The sequence below is a fragment of the Pyrus communis genome, chromosome 6 (genome assembly GCF_963583255.1).
Source record: "Pyrus communis chromosome 6, drPyrComm1.1, whole genome shotgun sequence".
NCBI classification, from domain to species: Eukaryota; Viridiplantae; Streptophyta; class Magnoliopsida; order Rosales; family Rosaceae; genus Pyrus; species Pyrus communis.
In genome coordinates, this window is record NC_084808.1 from 12,217,001 (window position 1) to 12,234,488 (window position 17,488).

Below are 17,488 nucleotides of genomic sequence, written 5' to 3' on the forward strand. Positions count from 1 at the left end.
TACCAATCTCAGCCATCCACCTTCATAGCTCCAACCCCACTTGCCAATCTTTGGTTGCCATGGTTGTCTACTCTTCCCTTTTTTTTTTTTTTTTTTTTTTTTTTTTTTGTTCTCATGGCAATCAATGGCATGCATGTAGGGTTGAAGTTATGGAGGCAGAGGATTGAGATCGGTGTTTATAGAGGACGGAGGGTGGTTACTAATAATTTTATTTATAAGTATTTAATTTATTTTTAATTCACTAAGAGCGTTCCAGTGAAGGTTTCTATATGGGGCTGGAAAAGTGGTGAATAACACATGTTAGAGTTCCGAGGAATCTTTGAGGCTTTATAAAAGAATCTCTCTGAGGGGATATTTCTTTGGGGCTCTATATGAGGCTATATATATTTATTTATGTAGCAATTTGATTATGCGATAATTTTTTTGTTGTGTTAACTTTTCTTAAGTTGAATTTTGGATGCGCTATCTTATTATTATTTTTTTTGGGAACCTTTCAACCTAAAATAGTTCAAATTGTGACAAAGTTAGATTCCATCACTTATAAACCGTTCGTTGGATTAAATTCTCTTATCTCAATCACATCCGTTATACAAACCTCCACTTCGCCTTTTGAAATAATTTGATTTTCACATACAACACAACAATTTACCTAGCACCAATTTGTAAATTAGTATCATACTATTTTGAAAAAAATTATTTGGAAATTTCACCTACCAATGCCCATGAACGTTAAATCAGTTTGAAATTTTAATTCTTATGGAATTTAAAACAATAATTAATTAGCCAAATTGCAAGAAAAATATGTAAGAAAAAATAATTAAAAAGAGAATAAAAGGAGAGGATAAGTATATTCACAATTGGGGGGAGAGTGAGAATTTTGCCCAGATGGATTACTACTTTTTATGGGACTCATTGTTTTTTAAAGCTACATCTAGCCCAATTTTATGCTACCCAAGAAAGGAAGTTGCTAGCCTTAATGTTTGATCTAATTCCATTTTGGGATGAAATTTTTTAACTAAGGCTTGAAATGTAGTAGAAGGAAAAAGCTTCCATTAAGGGAGAAATTTTTCAGTGTGACCGAAACATAGGATGATATACTATGTGTCACTATACAAATGATTGGATATGTGTGTTAAAAAGTTAATAACTTAAAAAAAATAAAATTTCCCACTATTTATATAAAAACACATGATGTACCATCCGTGTTCTGGTTAAAATAAAAAATTTCTTCCTATGCTCTTAGGGGGCGTTTGTTGCGCCGGACTATCTCGGACTGGATTAGCTTCAAGGACTAAGCTGGACTGGCTTAGACTAGACTAAACTGGACTAACTTAGTGAAGCGTTTGGTGCAGTATTGGACTAAGAAGCTGGATAATAACAAATTCTAATATTATATTATTTAATATATAAATTATTAATATTTTATTATGATCTTATCTTTTTCTCCATCTTTTCCTACCATTTCCGTCCCACTCTTTTCCTCATCTCTCATCGTCCCACCCTCTCCCTCTTTTTTTCCTCTTAGACCTCTCAATTCATGTCTCTTTCTCATTCCTGGTCAAACTCCTTATTGATTCCAGTCTTTATTTCTCTGTCATCCCTCCCTCTCTAGTTATGCGTTGTTCGAACGGAACCTCACGGCTTCAATTTTCCCGACGAGTTGCAGGTTTCCCGATGTGTTTTCTGGCCAACCCTGGTTAAATTGGATGAAGTTAGCACCGCCAAAAAATTCATCACCATCCCTGGATCGAGATCTTAGCTTTGAATGCTCGAATCTGTCATGGATTTGAAGAAGCCCAAACAGGCCGAGACTTCCAGGCCATTTTCCGACCACATTCGACCACATTTTAGCCTCGATTCAGGTAAAATTGTAATCTTGTCACTCCCAGCTTCAATTTGGTATATTTTATATGAAAGTTGGTTGTGAAATGGATCTGAAAGAGAGTCGGAAAGTAAATGATTGATCTAGGTGACCGGAGATGACGAGGAGTCTGTCGGAAGTGGTCGTTGAGCATGACGAGGACGAGAAAGAGAGGATAGTCTTAGCTAGTCCCATGGTTATTGGGGGTCTCGCTAAGACCTCTTAGTGAAGGGTTTTGTCCATGCTAGTCCCCTTTAGTCTCATTAATGTTAGTCCCAGCATGGAACAAACACAGTATTGGACTAATAGCTAGTCCAGTCCAATCCAGTCCAACTTAGTGAGGGCAAACAAACGCCCCCTTAATTTATTGATGTGAATACATGTCAAATTTTAAACGGGGTACCTAATAATTTCTCTCTTTTGTTTTGCAGACACAGCTGCAACACCACCGACTGAACCCCCTTCCGTTTTCAGGCATCACCGTCCAATTAAACCTTTTACCCTAACCCTAGCATGGCCACCGCCCAACCCCCCGAGAACGGCTCCGCCAAGGCTGCGAAAGCCGACGCGCAACCACTCACATCCGAAATCACCACCGCCCCAATTACAGCGCCCGAGTCCGACCCAACAACAACAACCGATAACAATCCGAACCAAAATCCCGAACCCGTATCGGACGCCGGGGCTGTCACAACCGCAACGAATGTCGGCAACGATGCCACCTCAGTAGCCGATAAACGATGGCCGGGTTGGCCCGGGGACTGTGTGTTTCGGCTAATTGTGCCGGTTCTGAAGGTCGGTAGCATTATCGGCCGCAAAGGCGAGCTCATTAAGAAGATGTGTGAGGAGACCCGAGCTCGCATTCGAGTCCTCGACGGCGCCGTTGGAAATCCTGATCGCATCGTGAGTTTTTCCTCGATTTCTTCCTTTCCAGGGTTTGCTTTTTCGTGTTCTCGTAATTTGCTCCAAAGTGCTGCGTTTAAACTGGTTTTATGGTTGCGTTGAACCCTAGGGTTTGTAATTGTCAGCTTCCTTTGTGTTATCCTCTGTTTAATTGTGGCACAATGACAATTCAGGGTCTCTAATTAAGCTTTGTTGTTGCTAACAAGTGGGTGGGAAGAGTAAAGATTGAAAATTTGAATTTGAATTTTGGGAATTTAGTTGAATCTGTCACGGGGTAACAGAAACCCTAAAAGCAAAGTTAGTTTAATGCTAGCATTTGGTTCATAGGTGTTATTGCTTAGAAAAGGCTATTGCACCTGGCTTATAGTTTTGTTCAATCATTCAATGTGTTAGTAATGTGCATAAGATCAGTAACTTTCTCGAATTTATAGACATGAAGATATAAGATAATCTCAAATCTGAAACGAGACTTGATCAGTGTTGAGTTTTCTACTATCTGAAGATGACTCGTTGCTAGGCAAAGTCCTTTGCATCCATCTCAGAGTTTTACTCAATCACTTGATTTGTTGGTGGGGCATAAGATGGGAATGACAATAAGTATCTGGTATTCTGCTATGTCAAGATGACCTATTATAATGTGAACTCTTTTGCACCGGGCTTGTGGTTTTATTCAAACACTCAAACCATAGTAAGGGCTATACTATAAGACAAGTAACTGTCGAGAAGTTTTACAACTATCTAGTTACAAGACTAAATCTTTGTTTTTACGCGTTGTTTAATTGGTAATTATAAGATTTGATACCTTCCTAACAAAGTTTCCATGGGTATCAACATTACAAAGGTATATCAACTTCTTTACCAACCCATTAGTGCTGATTAGATTTCCAAATATCACCTTTTTCTTGCATGCTTGAACCAATCTGTGGTTCTGTATCTTATATCTCCTTTTTAGTCTTAATCTCAAAGTGGTTCATCACTATCTTACTGGCCGTGAAGCTTCTTTCCACTTGCTTGTGATCTATCAGTGTGTGAGGCCATTGAACCAGAAACTGTTTATCGTGATATCATTCTATGCTACAATCTTTCTAATACACATTTCTTTTTAGGTGCTGATCTCTGGAAGGGAAGAGCCAGAGGCACCTCTTTCCCCTGCAATGGATGCTGTAATAAGAATATTCAAACGTGTCTCTGGATTATCTGAGAGTGAGGGGTCTGGTGCTGCTGGAGTTGCATTCTGTTCCATCCGGTTGTTGGTAGCATCTACCCAAGCAATTAATTTAATTGGAAAACAAGGATCATTAATCAAATCTATACAAGAGAGTACCGGATCGTCTGTGCGAGTATTGTCTGGAGGTATGTTCTTATTGTTACATGATACAACTTTTCTTCATTCAGTAAAGTACCAATGGTTGAAAATATCTGCCTATTTCATCACCTTTTCCCCAATTCTAAGGATAGTGTGTTTCATTGCTGTTTTTATGATTTATAACTGAAGTGGTCAGATTGGTTACACAACGAACAACTGAGCGAAGGGCTTACTTATTGGAAATTAGACCTAAAATGATAATTAAGTTTCCGTATTTGTTTTCTTTATTTCGAGTTACTTCTGTGCTCCTTCTTATACCGACTTAGCTTTTCCGTTGGTAATTTATAAGTTCGGTGATCATGCTAGTGAAGATAAGTATATTATTATTCCTAGTTTGGCATGGACTTTAAACTCTTCTCCCTTTGCCTTTCCTGCATCTGAGTTGTGGATCCGTTTTCCATGTTAGAGTCCTTTAACTTCAGAATGCATGATGCTTACACTCATCAAAAAATTAATTAGCTGTATTTTTGAAAGACAAACCTTGGTCATATTCATTGTCCCTTTTAGAAATGCTCTGATCATGTTATTCAGTGTATTCAGATCCTTATTTATGAAACTAGTGTCTATTCCCTTTCTTCCTTTCTTCATTCTCCGATACCTTATTTTTATTCGTGCAGAGGAGGTTCCATTCTATGCTGCCGCAGATGAGAGGATTGTTGAATTGCAGGGAGAAGCTTTAAAAGTTCTCAAAGCTGTAGAAGCAGTAGTGACTCACCTGAGGAAGTTCTTGGTTGATCATAGTGTTATTCCACTTTTTGAGAAGACTGTAAGCTTATTTCCCACTGATGTCTGCTGTATTTTCATTTCTTTGTATTGCTGTGTATTAATTACTAGATCGTGCATCTTTAGTATGCGACAATCTCACAAGAGCGCCAACCAGATACTACCTGGGCTGACAAGTCATTGCTGCATACTGCTTCTCAAACTGGAGTTAGCACTAATTATTCTCTCTCAGCAAAGAGGGAGTCTTTGTTTCTTGATCGTGAAACTCAATTGGAATCACAACTCCCTTCCGCTGGAATTTCACTTTATGGAAAAGATCCTTCAATTTATGGAAAAGATCCTCCTATTTATGGACAAGACACTTCTATTTACGGACAAGGGTCTATTTATGGACAAGATCTTGGTTCTCTTCGTTCTTCAGGAATTGGTCGTCCTGGTGCTCCTGTTGTTACTCAGGTTAGTTGTTCTAACTGTGACATTTTATCTCAACTTCGGACCTCCTTGTAATGAGTTTATTTGGGTCTTCACAGCATGCATACACACAAGGATGGTCTAACTTTGCTGTAACTTTTATTTAAATTACGGGGTCAACAGTGTTGTATATTTTGCTTCCTTATAAGGATGCTGGGGGATCCTTTACTGTCTAGACCTTTATTTACTTGGCAACAGTAGGAATATGCGTCTTGTTTGTAACTATAAATCTGAGGATATGCATAGGCTGTATGTATGTCTTACTTACTGACTCGTCCATTTGGGGAAAAATTTCTTGATGTATGATGCCTGGAAAATTTGTCTCTAATTGGAAAACTAAAGTGTATCAGATTGCATCAGACCTGTGTTATGTGGGTCAATTTCTGCATTTATACTCTGATTGTTCATTAAGAAAAAAAAATTAAGTGCAAATAGGGCTATGTAGAAAGAGGAATATTCTGTTTACATTCTTGTACTTCCGTTCTCTATTTATATAGTCTTGGTAGTAATATTTTATCCGTTGCATTCTACAATCAGATTGCACAAACAATGCAAATTCCTCTATCTTATGCTGAGGACATTATTGGGGTTGAAGGGTTGAATATTGCATTCATTCGTCGTAGTAGTGGAGCCATTTTAACTGTGCAAGAGAGTAGGGGACTACCTGATGAAATTACCGTAGAAATAAAAGGCACCTCGTCACAGGTTCAGATGGCTCAACAATTGATTCAGGTATGCTTACCAATGAGTATTTCTTTTCAAATATCAAGGAGGAGGCAAGGAGCGGAAGCAAACACTTTTTTGTTTGTTTGTTTAATAAAGACCTGTTACGACTCTGAGATAATGAAAGATGAATTACCATGTTTAAGTTACAGAAGGTGGTAGTTTACCAATTTGTATTAAAAAATTTCATTAGGGAAAAAATATTGCATATTAGCATGCTGGCAGTTGAATATTTGGCAAGTTAAAAACATTGAATAATATGTAATTTCAATAGGGAGTGATTCATGGTTTGGAAATTTTAGACACTTGGTTATCTTTTCTTGTGTGTGTTTTAGGAGGTTATAAACAGTCGGAAGGAGCCAGTTACAAGTAACTATGGCGTGATGGATACTGGATTGAGGTCATCCTACTCTCAGTTAGGTGCTCCATCATACCCATCGTCGTCACTACCCTCACAACCCTATCGCGGCAGTTATGGATCGTCTGGTCTAGGAGGAGGCTACAGCACGTTCAGGCTTTGAATTAATTGGTAAGGACTAATGGTGGGTTTTCTGCTTTTTCCAAATGATTATAATCAGAGAAATATTAATGTTGGAGGTAGTATTTATAAAGTTGCCAGAAGGGGTCAGGGTCCTGTTTTGTTATCTGAATCATCAGATTTGATCTGTTGGTAGCTTTCCAGGGTAACTAAGCTTGAAAGGGATATAGAAGACTGTAGCGAAATAGTAGCGGTTTTTGTGTTTCTTTGTGAGTTTGTTCATTAATTTGGAAGCTAAACGAGGATTTTAATTAGTATTTTTTGTTTCCTTTTTTGAGTTTGATCAAACTTTGGATTTGTAATCATGTTCTTGAATATAAGCATTATTCTAGGCCAGTAAGAAATTAAGAACTCCAGTGAATGGATAATCCATCACCACAAAAATTAAAAAAAAAAAAAAGAAAAAAAAGAAAGAAAAAAAGAAAAGAAAGAGGAATCCAGTTGTGGATATTCTACTTGTGTTCATGTATGGGATGAGACCAAATAGTAATATTTATTAAAATAAAGAAAGAATACAATTGTGATAATAAAAAAATATATTACAATTGAACTCTACTCTAAAATGTACGGTATCGGAGAAACGGAATGAATAGATTGGTTGATTTAAAGGACTCTGCTGTTTTGATGTGTTTAAAAACTAGAGGAAAGGAACCCCACAGAACCCTATTTCAACACACACTTGTAGCCTCTTGAGAGTTGAGACAAGTCAGCTGTTTTGTCCTATTACTTGTTGGACCTTGGGGAAAAGCCTTTGGAAACAGCATAGTGAACCCACGATCTGATGCATCAAGGAAACAGCAACCGTATGATCCCAAGAGTTCATATCCGCACGATCAATAAATACAAGAAACGAATTTCAAATCATTACTAGTTTCGCAAATTTGTCAATGTACAATCAAAATTCTGATTTTTGTCTCAGCCTTCATTGCTTTGGTGGCCTTATTGGACTCTTAAGAGTCAACTTACATGTCATTATATTATCATTGACAAGGGATGCAAGGCATAAAGAAAAAAAAAAAACTAATAAATAAAGTGGTGGCGTAGCAAATAGCAAAATTGATAAGGACATGATTCCTCAACAGCGTAGAATAAATAGATAGACTTATCTACAAGGTTACAAGCTGCGTTTTTTAGAACCACCCGGTTTCTGTAATTCTGTGATTCTAATAAGAAACGCCTTGTTTGTTCATCTTCTCCTCAAATCTGACAAGAATGCCGACGTTGAATCTGTTTACCAACTTGCCGGTGGACGGAGTTGTGGCCTCTGACATCCTCAAGGACGCCACCAAAGCCGTTTCTAAGATCATTGGCAAACCCGAGTCCGTTAAGTCTCTCTCTCTCTCTCGTTTCACTTTTTATCTTGCTGTTGGCATGCACATAAAGTGTTCGACGAAAGTACTGAATGAACAGTAATATCTTGTTTCCCATTCAATTCTATATTGTATTGGTGGCTTACAGTATCATTGGGTATTTATGTTTCTGTTTGGTTCCCTGTTCTTCAGTATGTGATGATTTTGCTCAACGGGTCTGTGCCAATTGCATTTGCTGGCACCGAAGAGCCTGCTGCGTATGGAGAATTGATCTCCATTGGGGGCATTGGACCAGGTGTTAACGGAAAACTGAGTTCAACCATTGCAGAAATTCTTGAAACTAAGCTCTCCATTGATAGCTCCCGCTTCTATATCAAATTTTATGACGTTGAGGTGAGCCCATTTACTTGTTTTGTATTCGTTTGCCTGAATTTCGCACCTGCACTCTACTAGTTTTGTGTAATCTTCGTATTGCATAACATCATAAATTACTCATGGGACTTCTTGTTCTCGTGGTAGAGCAATTTATCTCCACACCCACGCATAATTCCATTATTATTGTGCTTCCCCTTCCCCGAATCAAAACAAAAGAAGAGAATAAATAGTAATGCCTCCCCCCCTCCCCCAGTACACTAATGGGGGAGGAAGAGATGCCATTTCTCAAAAAGGCCAGTTACAACATTTCTCCAAGAAGCTTTGTCGTAGCGCAAGACCCCCAGACTACAAGGGGACCGGTTATGCTACGCCTTACCAAATACATAGATTCGTATTTGAGTCTGACCTGATTAGTTGGAGAGTATTTCATCTGATAGTTCGATTATAACAAATATTATCTGATGATGATTTATTACTAATGTGTTTATATTCTGCTCGTTCAGCGGTCCTTCTTCGGGTTCAACGGCTCAACATTTTGATCACCACTGTTCTTCAGCTGATGCTGGCAAATGGCCTTGTATCCCTCAGTTGCAATCTTCTTGTTTTAGATGAAAGAATAGTCTTCGTGTTTGATTGTATTCTCTGATGAAACTAAAACTGTGATTCAGATCAGAAACAGCTATGAAACTAACATTGTATTGTTGCAACATGCTCTTGAAAGACTGCAAATTTTTAGTAAAGTCTAAGTCACTATTATTGAAATATACAAAAATTTGTTGGCTCCTTAAGATAGAGGAGGAGTTCATCATCCTCAAGATATTTTGTGGTCGACTCACGGAACTTCCTACTTATAATGGTATAGATCACTATATAAAGATAACCTCTACAACAAAATCAATTAACTATAACATATAGATAGACGGTTAATAATTTTTGTACCGAATTCATCAATATGTTTTTATACAGTTCGATAACTAGACGATCTCATATTTTATCCATTTTTTGCAGGGACGATCTTTACAAGTGATTAATATTAGGAATGATTTTGATCATAAGTATGAATTTTTTTTGTAAATTAGTTGCGTAGTAAATTGAGGAGGAAATTCTCCTCATTCGTTGAGGAGCCAAGTTAATTTCTTTGTGTAATGCTCATAAAGTCTGTCATAGGTAATATTTCAATTCCTTGAATGTGTTACAATATTTATTACAAGCAATATTATACAACTAGGGGAAGGAAGAATGGTTTGTGCTCAATATACAGTGGGTTGGAACCAGGGCAATTAACCACTTACTTATTTGTGTTACAATTAATATTGAATTATTTGTAAATATATTGTTTAGCAACCGGCTTCATGGAAAATAGCCTACATTCCTGTGTTTACAGGAATACAAGACTATTGTCATTTGTTCCTAATAAACTTTGATAATTCCAATAACAAGTTGTACTAAAGTTCTCAGTGGCAACATCCTTGTAGCCAACTCTGTTTTTCTTTGAAGGTTCTCCATTTGGAATTCGGATCCAGTGCTGGTTTCTCATCAGACCTGTTCTTTTTATTTGGTTGGTTCCTACCATGACCACAGAACGCGAGCGCGCGCACACGCACATACGAGTTCGAGAAACCAGCACTGGATCCGAATTCTGAACGGAGAACCTTCAAAGAAAAACAAAGTTAGCTACAAGGATGTTGCCACTGAGCTGCTGAACATTTGTGTACTCAATGTTGTGTACATACGATGCAATCTTCCGTGGGAGGATTCCTTCACAAGTTACCGACACTCATAATATCCGAAAGCTGCCTAACATTCAATAGCTCCCCATAATAAACAAATCCAGATACCGAATTCTCAAACTAGAATGCAAGAATGATTATATTTTCATGATAGATACAAATCTTAAGAAGCAACACAACTTCGAGCAAACACGTAAAAGAGATAATTTCATGTTTTTGACGTCACTATTTCAAATAAAAGATTCAGGGTACAACAGGATAAAGAATCACCCCCGGATCACCATCCATACTTGGCATGTGTTTCAGCTTTAGTCAGGAAGCCTCTTGAACGCCGCTCTGCGAGTTCCATCTCCTTCTGCTTCATATCAAAGTATAGAGAACCAATCTGATGCTTCCTCTTATGCAGCTTTGTAGGCTTCGCTTTTGTAGAAACAGGCTGAAAGTAACAAATTTAAATATATCAGTCAATGCATAAATACATAACCATAGCAAAGCACTGTCTAGTTACTGGCAAGGACAAACAACGAGAACAGTGACTTAGGACTTCCTTTCTTGCGAAATGGAAATTGCATAAAGTGTGGTTGAAGTAGAATGATTTCTTATTGAAAGTCGGTTCTGAGTTTCAACCCGACACAATTATTCTACATCTCTGTTTAAACAATACATAGAGTTACTATGTTATATGTATAAGATGTACTAGGAGCTCAATTTAGTTTAAAAATAAAAACCCATATTAAAAACAGAGAGAATAAAAACCTAGAAACGAAAGAGAAAAAAAACAATGAAGCAATTAACCAAGTATTCAATGAACATGAACCAAGGAAAATGACAAAACATCCGAAAAACAACTAAAAAGACAATTAAGTCCATATTTATTGGCAATATAAAATTCTCACACAAACAGCCTATGACATTATTTTCATCCAAACACTATCCTACCTGCTGACACCATAATCTTATTGCTGCCAATCTAAAGGGAATCAATGACATGCATAGCCCACTCCAATTAAAACGTGACCGAAAGGATATATCAAAATTCCTCATGATGTTTGGAAACATATCCATAAGGAACTAGGTTAAGGATTTAAATTTTTTTTATCAAACACTACTGACAAACAAAATTACTATATGTGGTCGTTTCAGACAATTCAAAGTCAATCTAGTCAGGAAAGAGTCCTCCCTAGTACTTGCAGTTCGAGAATAGTTAAGAAAGGACAACTAGTGAAAACTTGTGTCCACCTATAGACTCAATTTCTACAATGTCCAACTTTATACCCCAAGCATGCTCTATAAGTTTGGCAGAAGACATCAGCCATTACAACTCTAAACTAGAATAGTTCTAAAAGAAAGTCGACTATCCATAATTCAGTTCTTCCTTCCAAGGAAAATACTTAAGCATCATAACTACAGGCACCTTTTCCTTGTCAAATTTCTGCTAAGCGTCCTCTTATGAAAGAATGGATTCCCAGGTGCAAAGCTTCTATGTACTATCTTAGGCCATGCTTTGGATGGCTGGTTGGTTGTCTCCTTTAACTCAAATCTCCTTTTTCTTCAGTCTTACTGCACAAAGAAAAAACCTAAACCTCCAGGCTCCAACTCTATCCTTGATACTACAGTCCTACCTGATGCTTAAAACTATATTGAGTAACATTATGCATTGGAAAGATATAGGGTTTCCCAATGCAATATCAAATGGCTAATCTATATCATTTTGACAAATTTAATAATAAACTGTAACGCAGAGTTTAAAACAGTATTTTAGGTTTTAGGTGTTAAAACATCAATTGCTATTACCCTTCATAATTCAACAAACTCAAGTTCCAAGAATCAATTATTTACAACGTATAACCCTTCCTTTTCACATCTAATTTCATTGACTTCATTACACCGGCTTAATGATAAGCGTTTGTTTTTTTTGAACAATCGATATTATCTATATTGACTTCATTACACCAGCTTAATGATAAGCGTTTGTTTTTTTGAACAATCGATATTATCTACACGGGAGAGAAGGGGGGGGGGGGGGCTTAGCCTCACAATGGACTAGCAATAATGTGGTTCAAATTTGCCTTTGGCAAGAATCGAACCTAAGACCTCTCACTTACCAGTGAAGGAATATCACTAGACCGTACTACGAAGTGGCAATGATAAGTGTTTGGTAAAATGGCATGAAAAGGTCGTTAATCAACAAGGTTATGGGATGGAAGAGTAGTGCATGCAGAGTCTGATATACAAAAAAGAAATTATACATGAAACAGAACTTGAACTGTCTCTCAAATTCATAGCATTGCAATATAAACATACTGCTAACAGTTTCACTATGCGTTAAAATTTAGCAACACAAGCCCTTGAGCTCTCAAATTATAAATGAAAAACAAGGTGTTAACGCGGAAGTCAAAATATATAAATCACTTTCAATTTCAATTGATAAACACTAAAAGAAACAAGAACATCGTGTTGATACCTGATAAGAAGGCCCAAAGGCAATTCCTGTTAACTTAGCCTGGTCCTCTCTTGGCCGATTCTTCATCAACTCGTCCTGCTTAACCTCAATTATTTCAGTTGGCACCTCATTCCTCCCCCTCTTTTTACCAACTTTAATCTCACTTACACCAGTAGCGGGGATGGTTGGCACCACAGTTCCGGACCCACCAACCCAATCATTCCCATACTGCTGCTCATAACCAGCATAACCCCCATAACCATCATAATTGCCATAATTCGAAGGATCACTACCACTAACTCCTGCTTGTAACTGAACCCCAGCATCCACATGTCGATCAATACCAGATTGGTAACCCTCGTAACCACCATAGCTTTCATAATTAACTGCATTTTGATCAATAGTAGATTGGTAATTCTCAGAACCACCATACCATTCATAGTTAACCGCACTTTGCTCAATATTTGATTGGAACTTCTCATGACTTTCTACATTCTGCTCCACCCCCGCACCACTCTCGACTCCCGAACCAACCGATTCCGTTTCAACAATGGCTCTCCTGCCTGAACCCGAACCCGAACCCAAACCAGCGGATGCACCCAATGTGGAGGAGTACCTGGGCGCCGATAAGGACGACAAAAACGACTTCGCAGACAACTTCTGGACCGAGGATTCAGACGCTTTTCGGCGCCGCGTTTCTTCTTCCTCATCGTCTTCTTCTTCCTCATCGTACTTATATGAGTTGATTGGAGGATTGAATTGGACAACCCTTCTAGGGTTTTGATCGGATGACGAGAGATTGGTGATGGGTTGAATTGGATTTCGGGATTTCGGCGGAGGAAGCGATGAGAAAACCGAGGAGGGTTTTGAGGTGGGGGTTGAATCAATTGGGTATTCATCGTCATCGCCAAGATTTGGGGATTTTGGAATTAGGGTTTGTTTTGGTTTGGGAAGGGATTGGAAGAAAGAGGAATTTTGGGGTTTGGGTTTGGGTAGAGAAGAAAAGAGAGAGGAAGTGGAGGAAAGTTGAGAGCTGGGTTTTGGGGTTAAAGCTGTGCGTTTTGGTGGTGGTGGTTGCTGCTGCTGTTGATCTTCTTCTTCGTCGGAAGAGGCGTAGTTGGCAAGCAGAGAGTCCATAGCGAGAGAGAAGACGAAAGAGAGGATACTCACAATTTCAGAAAATTTGGAATTTTTCTTTCTACAAAATTAGGGTTCTACCCCTGCTTGTCATCAGAACATCCTGACCGGAAGAGGGATGGCGTTTCATATATAATTTTTAGAAAATATTTCAAAATGAGATAATTTCTTAACTTGAAGTAGAAATAGGACAAACCGATCATTCACAAGCCATATATAAAATTAAAATTACTAAAATACTCATATATAAATGAGTTATTCCTTTTATTTTCTGATTTCTCTATACTCTCTCCCTTTCTCTCCCTTCTCTCACTTTGTCTCTCTACCTCTCTCATTTCCTCGGATCTCTGAACTCTGATTTCGAAGAGATGAAAGTTCAAAGAGAGGCGAGAAGAAAGAGCTGGGTTTTATACCATGCTTTTTGTTTTAGTTGGAAAATACCATTTTTTCATGCGACTGAAGCTTCGGCAGGCATAATAAGATAAGGTGTTTAATTCTAAGTTCCTTCATCAATGATTTATGAAAAAAATGGGTTGTGTGTAAGATGAATTAATACTTGGAAGTTAAATTAGGGTTTGTGTTTCATGTTGGGGTGTATTGTTTGTGGAATAAATTTTAAGTTTTGACGTGCTACAAAACTGGGATGGAACAATTTCTAGTTCAAGTGTCCAATTATAGAAATTGGTGAAATTTTTTCCGTAATGTGCATGTGGTGTGCAAATAGTGTGCATGACTGCATCTTAATATGAGAAGCGGGAATGTTCACTAGTTATGATGCATGTATGTTGTGCTCCAAAATTTAGCGAGTATGACAACCTAGTTAAGCTGGCCTCAGTGAAAAAAAAAAAATTAAGAAAAAACTTAGAAGACATTAAGGGTCATGTGTGTTCGTGAAATAACGAAAACGAGTATCATGTTTTCCACGTGCACGGTTAAGCGGTGGTTGATACATAACAAGACTTTTGGAACTGTCACTATAACCTTATATATATAACAATTATGTTTTAATTGTATCCACTATACTAATATGTTGCATTAAAGTTTCTCTCGTTCTGTGCATGTCATGTGCATGTACTATATATATTATGTGCATGTGGTGTGCATATAGTGTCTTATGTGTAGATGGTGTGTATTTACATCCTCGATACTCTTGGCATTAACGTAGTTTACTACTTTTTCCTTTGATTCAGAGGCTGACCCTGCAATACGAAAAAAGCAAACGAGTTCGTGAAACAATTTCCTTTGATTCAGTTGGGTTCTTTCATGCCCATTCAAACTGCAATTTTTTCAAATCCTTGAAATATTTGAATCCAATCAAATTTGATACCAAATTCAAATTAATGAATCTTCTATTCTTCATATAAAGTTTAGGGTCATTTATTTGATTGCGTCATTTTTCTAATTTCAAAGAGAGAGTTGGGAGCTATGTGTTTTTGGGTTGAGCTCAGATCTGTGAGCATAACATGTGCATGTCCTGTACATACAGTGTATGAGTGAGCTTAATATGAAGAAAACGAACGAGTACGCAAAACAATTTCGTCCATATCTTTCTCTATTCCTTCTTTCCACTCTGGTTTCTCTCTTTTCCCTCAAATTTATCTCTTCTCCAAAAGGCAATTGACCTTTAATACGTTTTTTCGTTTAATTGCAACAAAAACCAAACCTTGTTTTAGTGCTTATAAATGTTGATCGAGAGAGGGAGTAGAGGGAGGGAGAAGACATAAGAAATGAAAACCCACATTTAAATTAGAGAAATGATAAAAGGTAAAATCAAATTTGAAGAATTTGAGTCTCCTCCAAGAAACACCAAACCAATTGCTTCACCTCCAAAAATCCATCAATCAAAAAGCAAAATTAAGCAAACCCAGTTCACAAAACCTACGAATGAAAAGGTAAAAATCGAAGAAGATGAGTAGGTTAGAGAGAGCTCTTGTGCATATTCAAAATGTAGAGAGAAGGGAGAGAGGGAGAGAGAGCGAGAGCTTGGATGAAGAACATAGGTGGGTTAGAGAGAGCTCTTGGATGAAGAAGATGGGTGGGTTAGTGTTCTTCAAACTAAAATTGGAGAGAGATTTTCTCTCTTTTCTCTGTGTCTCTCTCTACAAAATGAGAAATGAGAGCTAGAATTTATAGATAACCATTTGTATGGGAGGACAATTTAGTCATTTCAAGATGTTGGAAAAATCATATTTCTGTCCGATTGTTGTATATGGCATGTGCATGTTGTGTGCATATTCGATGTGACAACCCATCCTTAATTTTACCATTTTATTAATTTTAAGGAGTGAATTGACAAAAATGCCCTTAGAGGCGAGGATGTTGACTTTTGTTGACCATCGTTTTGAGCGACATATGACTCCTTCTTTTAGCATAATTGCGTAGTACGCGACGATATGAACGTGTGGGCATAAGCGAAATTGAATTTGGAGTTACGATGGAGATTTTACGGATTTACGAATGTGAAGGGCGATTTGGTAATTTCATGTTTAGAGATATTTTGGGCTTGTTTTGTGAGCCACGTGGGGCCCACACCCCACTCTTGCCCTGTCCTGTGTCATTTCCCTCTAGCAATCTTGGTTCATTTCTCTTTCAAACTCTCTCATTTTTTTTAAACTTTTGCACCATACTCTTGTTGACACCTCACTCCCTCTTACTAAGTTTATTATTTTAAATCTCTCTCTCTCTCTCTCTCTCTCTCTCTCTCTCTCTCTCTCTCTCATGATCATTTTCTTCTTTGAAAACAGAGAGGTCAAGAAGGCCATAAATGAACCATGCCATTATGTGAAAACGCGTTTATACGTTAGTACGTTATGTAGTTACATAAGTGGTTGCGTTTGTAGGTGAAACACATTGCAAGGACTTTTGATGCTACGAGGCGGGTTTGACTCGACGACATAATTCGTGAGTGGGTCTTTTCTTTCATATATACATATATATATATATATATTTAGTTTCCATATATACATCTAATGATGAATTTTCTATATGGCTACCGTAATTAAATTAACATTTATGGGAAATGACGTAACAATGAAAATTAGGAAACGACTATTAAACTTGCAGGATGCCTTAATTAAATTTACGGCTATGAATAATATTATGTCGACTAGAATTATCAAATCACTGTGGCATGACTATGTTTATATTATCTGCCAATCATTTGCTGTACCAGTGTTGGTACTCGCCCGGGCAAATGACAGTTTTTCACGTCTATGTGCACATCGCACCGTACGCTCACTTTGGATCCATTGTAGGTGCCAGTCCTATCCTAGATTGCTATAGGCAATTAGGACTCATATGTGCTGCGCATAGCACCAATCTTCACGTGATTGTAGTACTAGAACGTATATCATTGTTACACCCAGTCCTGTTCATGTCAGAATAACTCTACATGAACTCGTGAGTCAGCATGTGTTGATGAGTACTTGATATGATATGTTTGCTTATGCAAGATTACGTGATTATGGACGTCATGCGCTTATTTATGAGATGTTGTGTCGTATTGAATTATTGAGATATTGCAGGCTATGGTAAGTATTTTCTTGCTATACGTAGTATGTATATTTTGGAAACTATACTTGTTTTACGACGATGGGTTATTATGTTTTCGAAAAGTGGTTTTACAAAGCTTTATTTTTAGGCCCACTCACCCTTTGTTTTTGCCCTTCCAGGCTTTAGTAGTTGAGCTTTCATTTCGATGAGGATTCTTGGCAAATCTTGGTATAAGTGGTTACCTTCGATGATATGATTCTCATCCTACCTTACTGCACTTTACTTATGCTCTGATATCACGTGTGAAATGGGTTCATTCCCACTCACAAGTGCACTTTTATATTTAAACACTTTTAGGTTTAAATTTATTCACATTTTCCACATCACTACACTTTATGGCTTCGTCACCTTCATGG

The 17,488-nt window shown here is 37.7% G+C and overlaps 3 protein-coding genes across 4 annotated transcripts; 2 read left to right on the top strand and 1 right to left on the bottom strand.

Moving 5' to 3' along the window:
• Positions 1-2,263: 2,263 nt before the first annotated feature.
• On the top strand, positions 2,264-7,539 carry LOC137737114 (RNA-binding KH domain-containing protein PEPPER-like). 2 transcript variants are annotated; one of them, XM_068476494.1, is made up of 7 exons: positions 2,264-2,764; positions 3,871-4,117; positions 4,748-4,896; positions 4,980-5,309; positions 5,862-6,056; positions 6,383-6,576; positions 6,722-7,539. In XM_068476494.1, exons 1-6 carry the CDS (start codon positions 2,375-2,377, stop codon positions 6,566-6,568), a joined length of 1,497 nt encoding a protein of 498 aa, XP_068332595.1. In that variant the 5' UTR covers positions 2,264-2,374; the 3' UTR covers positions 6,569-6,576; positions 6,722-7,539. The 2 variants fall into 2 exon arrangements, with proteins under 2 accessions (XP_068332595.1, XP_068332594.1); XM_068476493.1 differs by having other exon boundaries at positions 6,383-7,539.
• Positions 7,540-7,635: 96 nt separating this feature from the next.
• LOC137737115 (uncharacterized) lies at positions 7,636-9,032 on the top strand. The gene is made up of 3 exons (XM_068476496.1): positions 7,636-7,908; positions 8,088-8,288; positions 8,774-9,032. Exons 1-3 carry the CDS (start codon positions 7,798-7,800, stop codon positions 8,807-8,809), a joined length of 348 nt encoding a protein of 115 aa, XP_068332597.1. The 5' UTR covers positions 7,636-7,797; the 3' UTR covers positions 8,810-9,032.
• A 1,032-nt stretch (positions 9,033-10,064) lies between these two features.
• LOC137737450 (uncharacterized) lies at positions 10,065-13,718 on the bottom strand. The gene is made up of 2 exons (XM_068476926.1): positions 12,465-13,718; positions 10,065-10,436 (listed from the first exon to the last, which is right to left on the bottom strand). Exons 1-2 carry the CDS (start codon positions 13,578-13,580, stop codon positions 10,278-10,280), a joined length of 1,275 nt encoding a protein of 424 aa, XP_068333027.1. The 5' UTR covers positions 13,581-13,718; the 3' UTR covers positions 10,065-10,277.
• Positions 13,719-17,488: the final 3,770 nt, after the last annotated feature.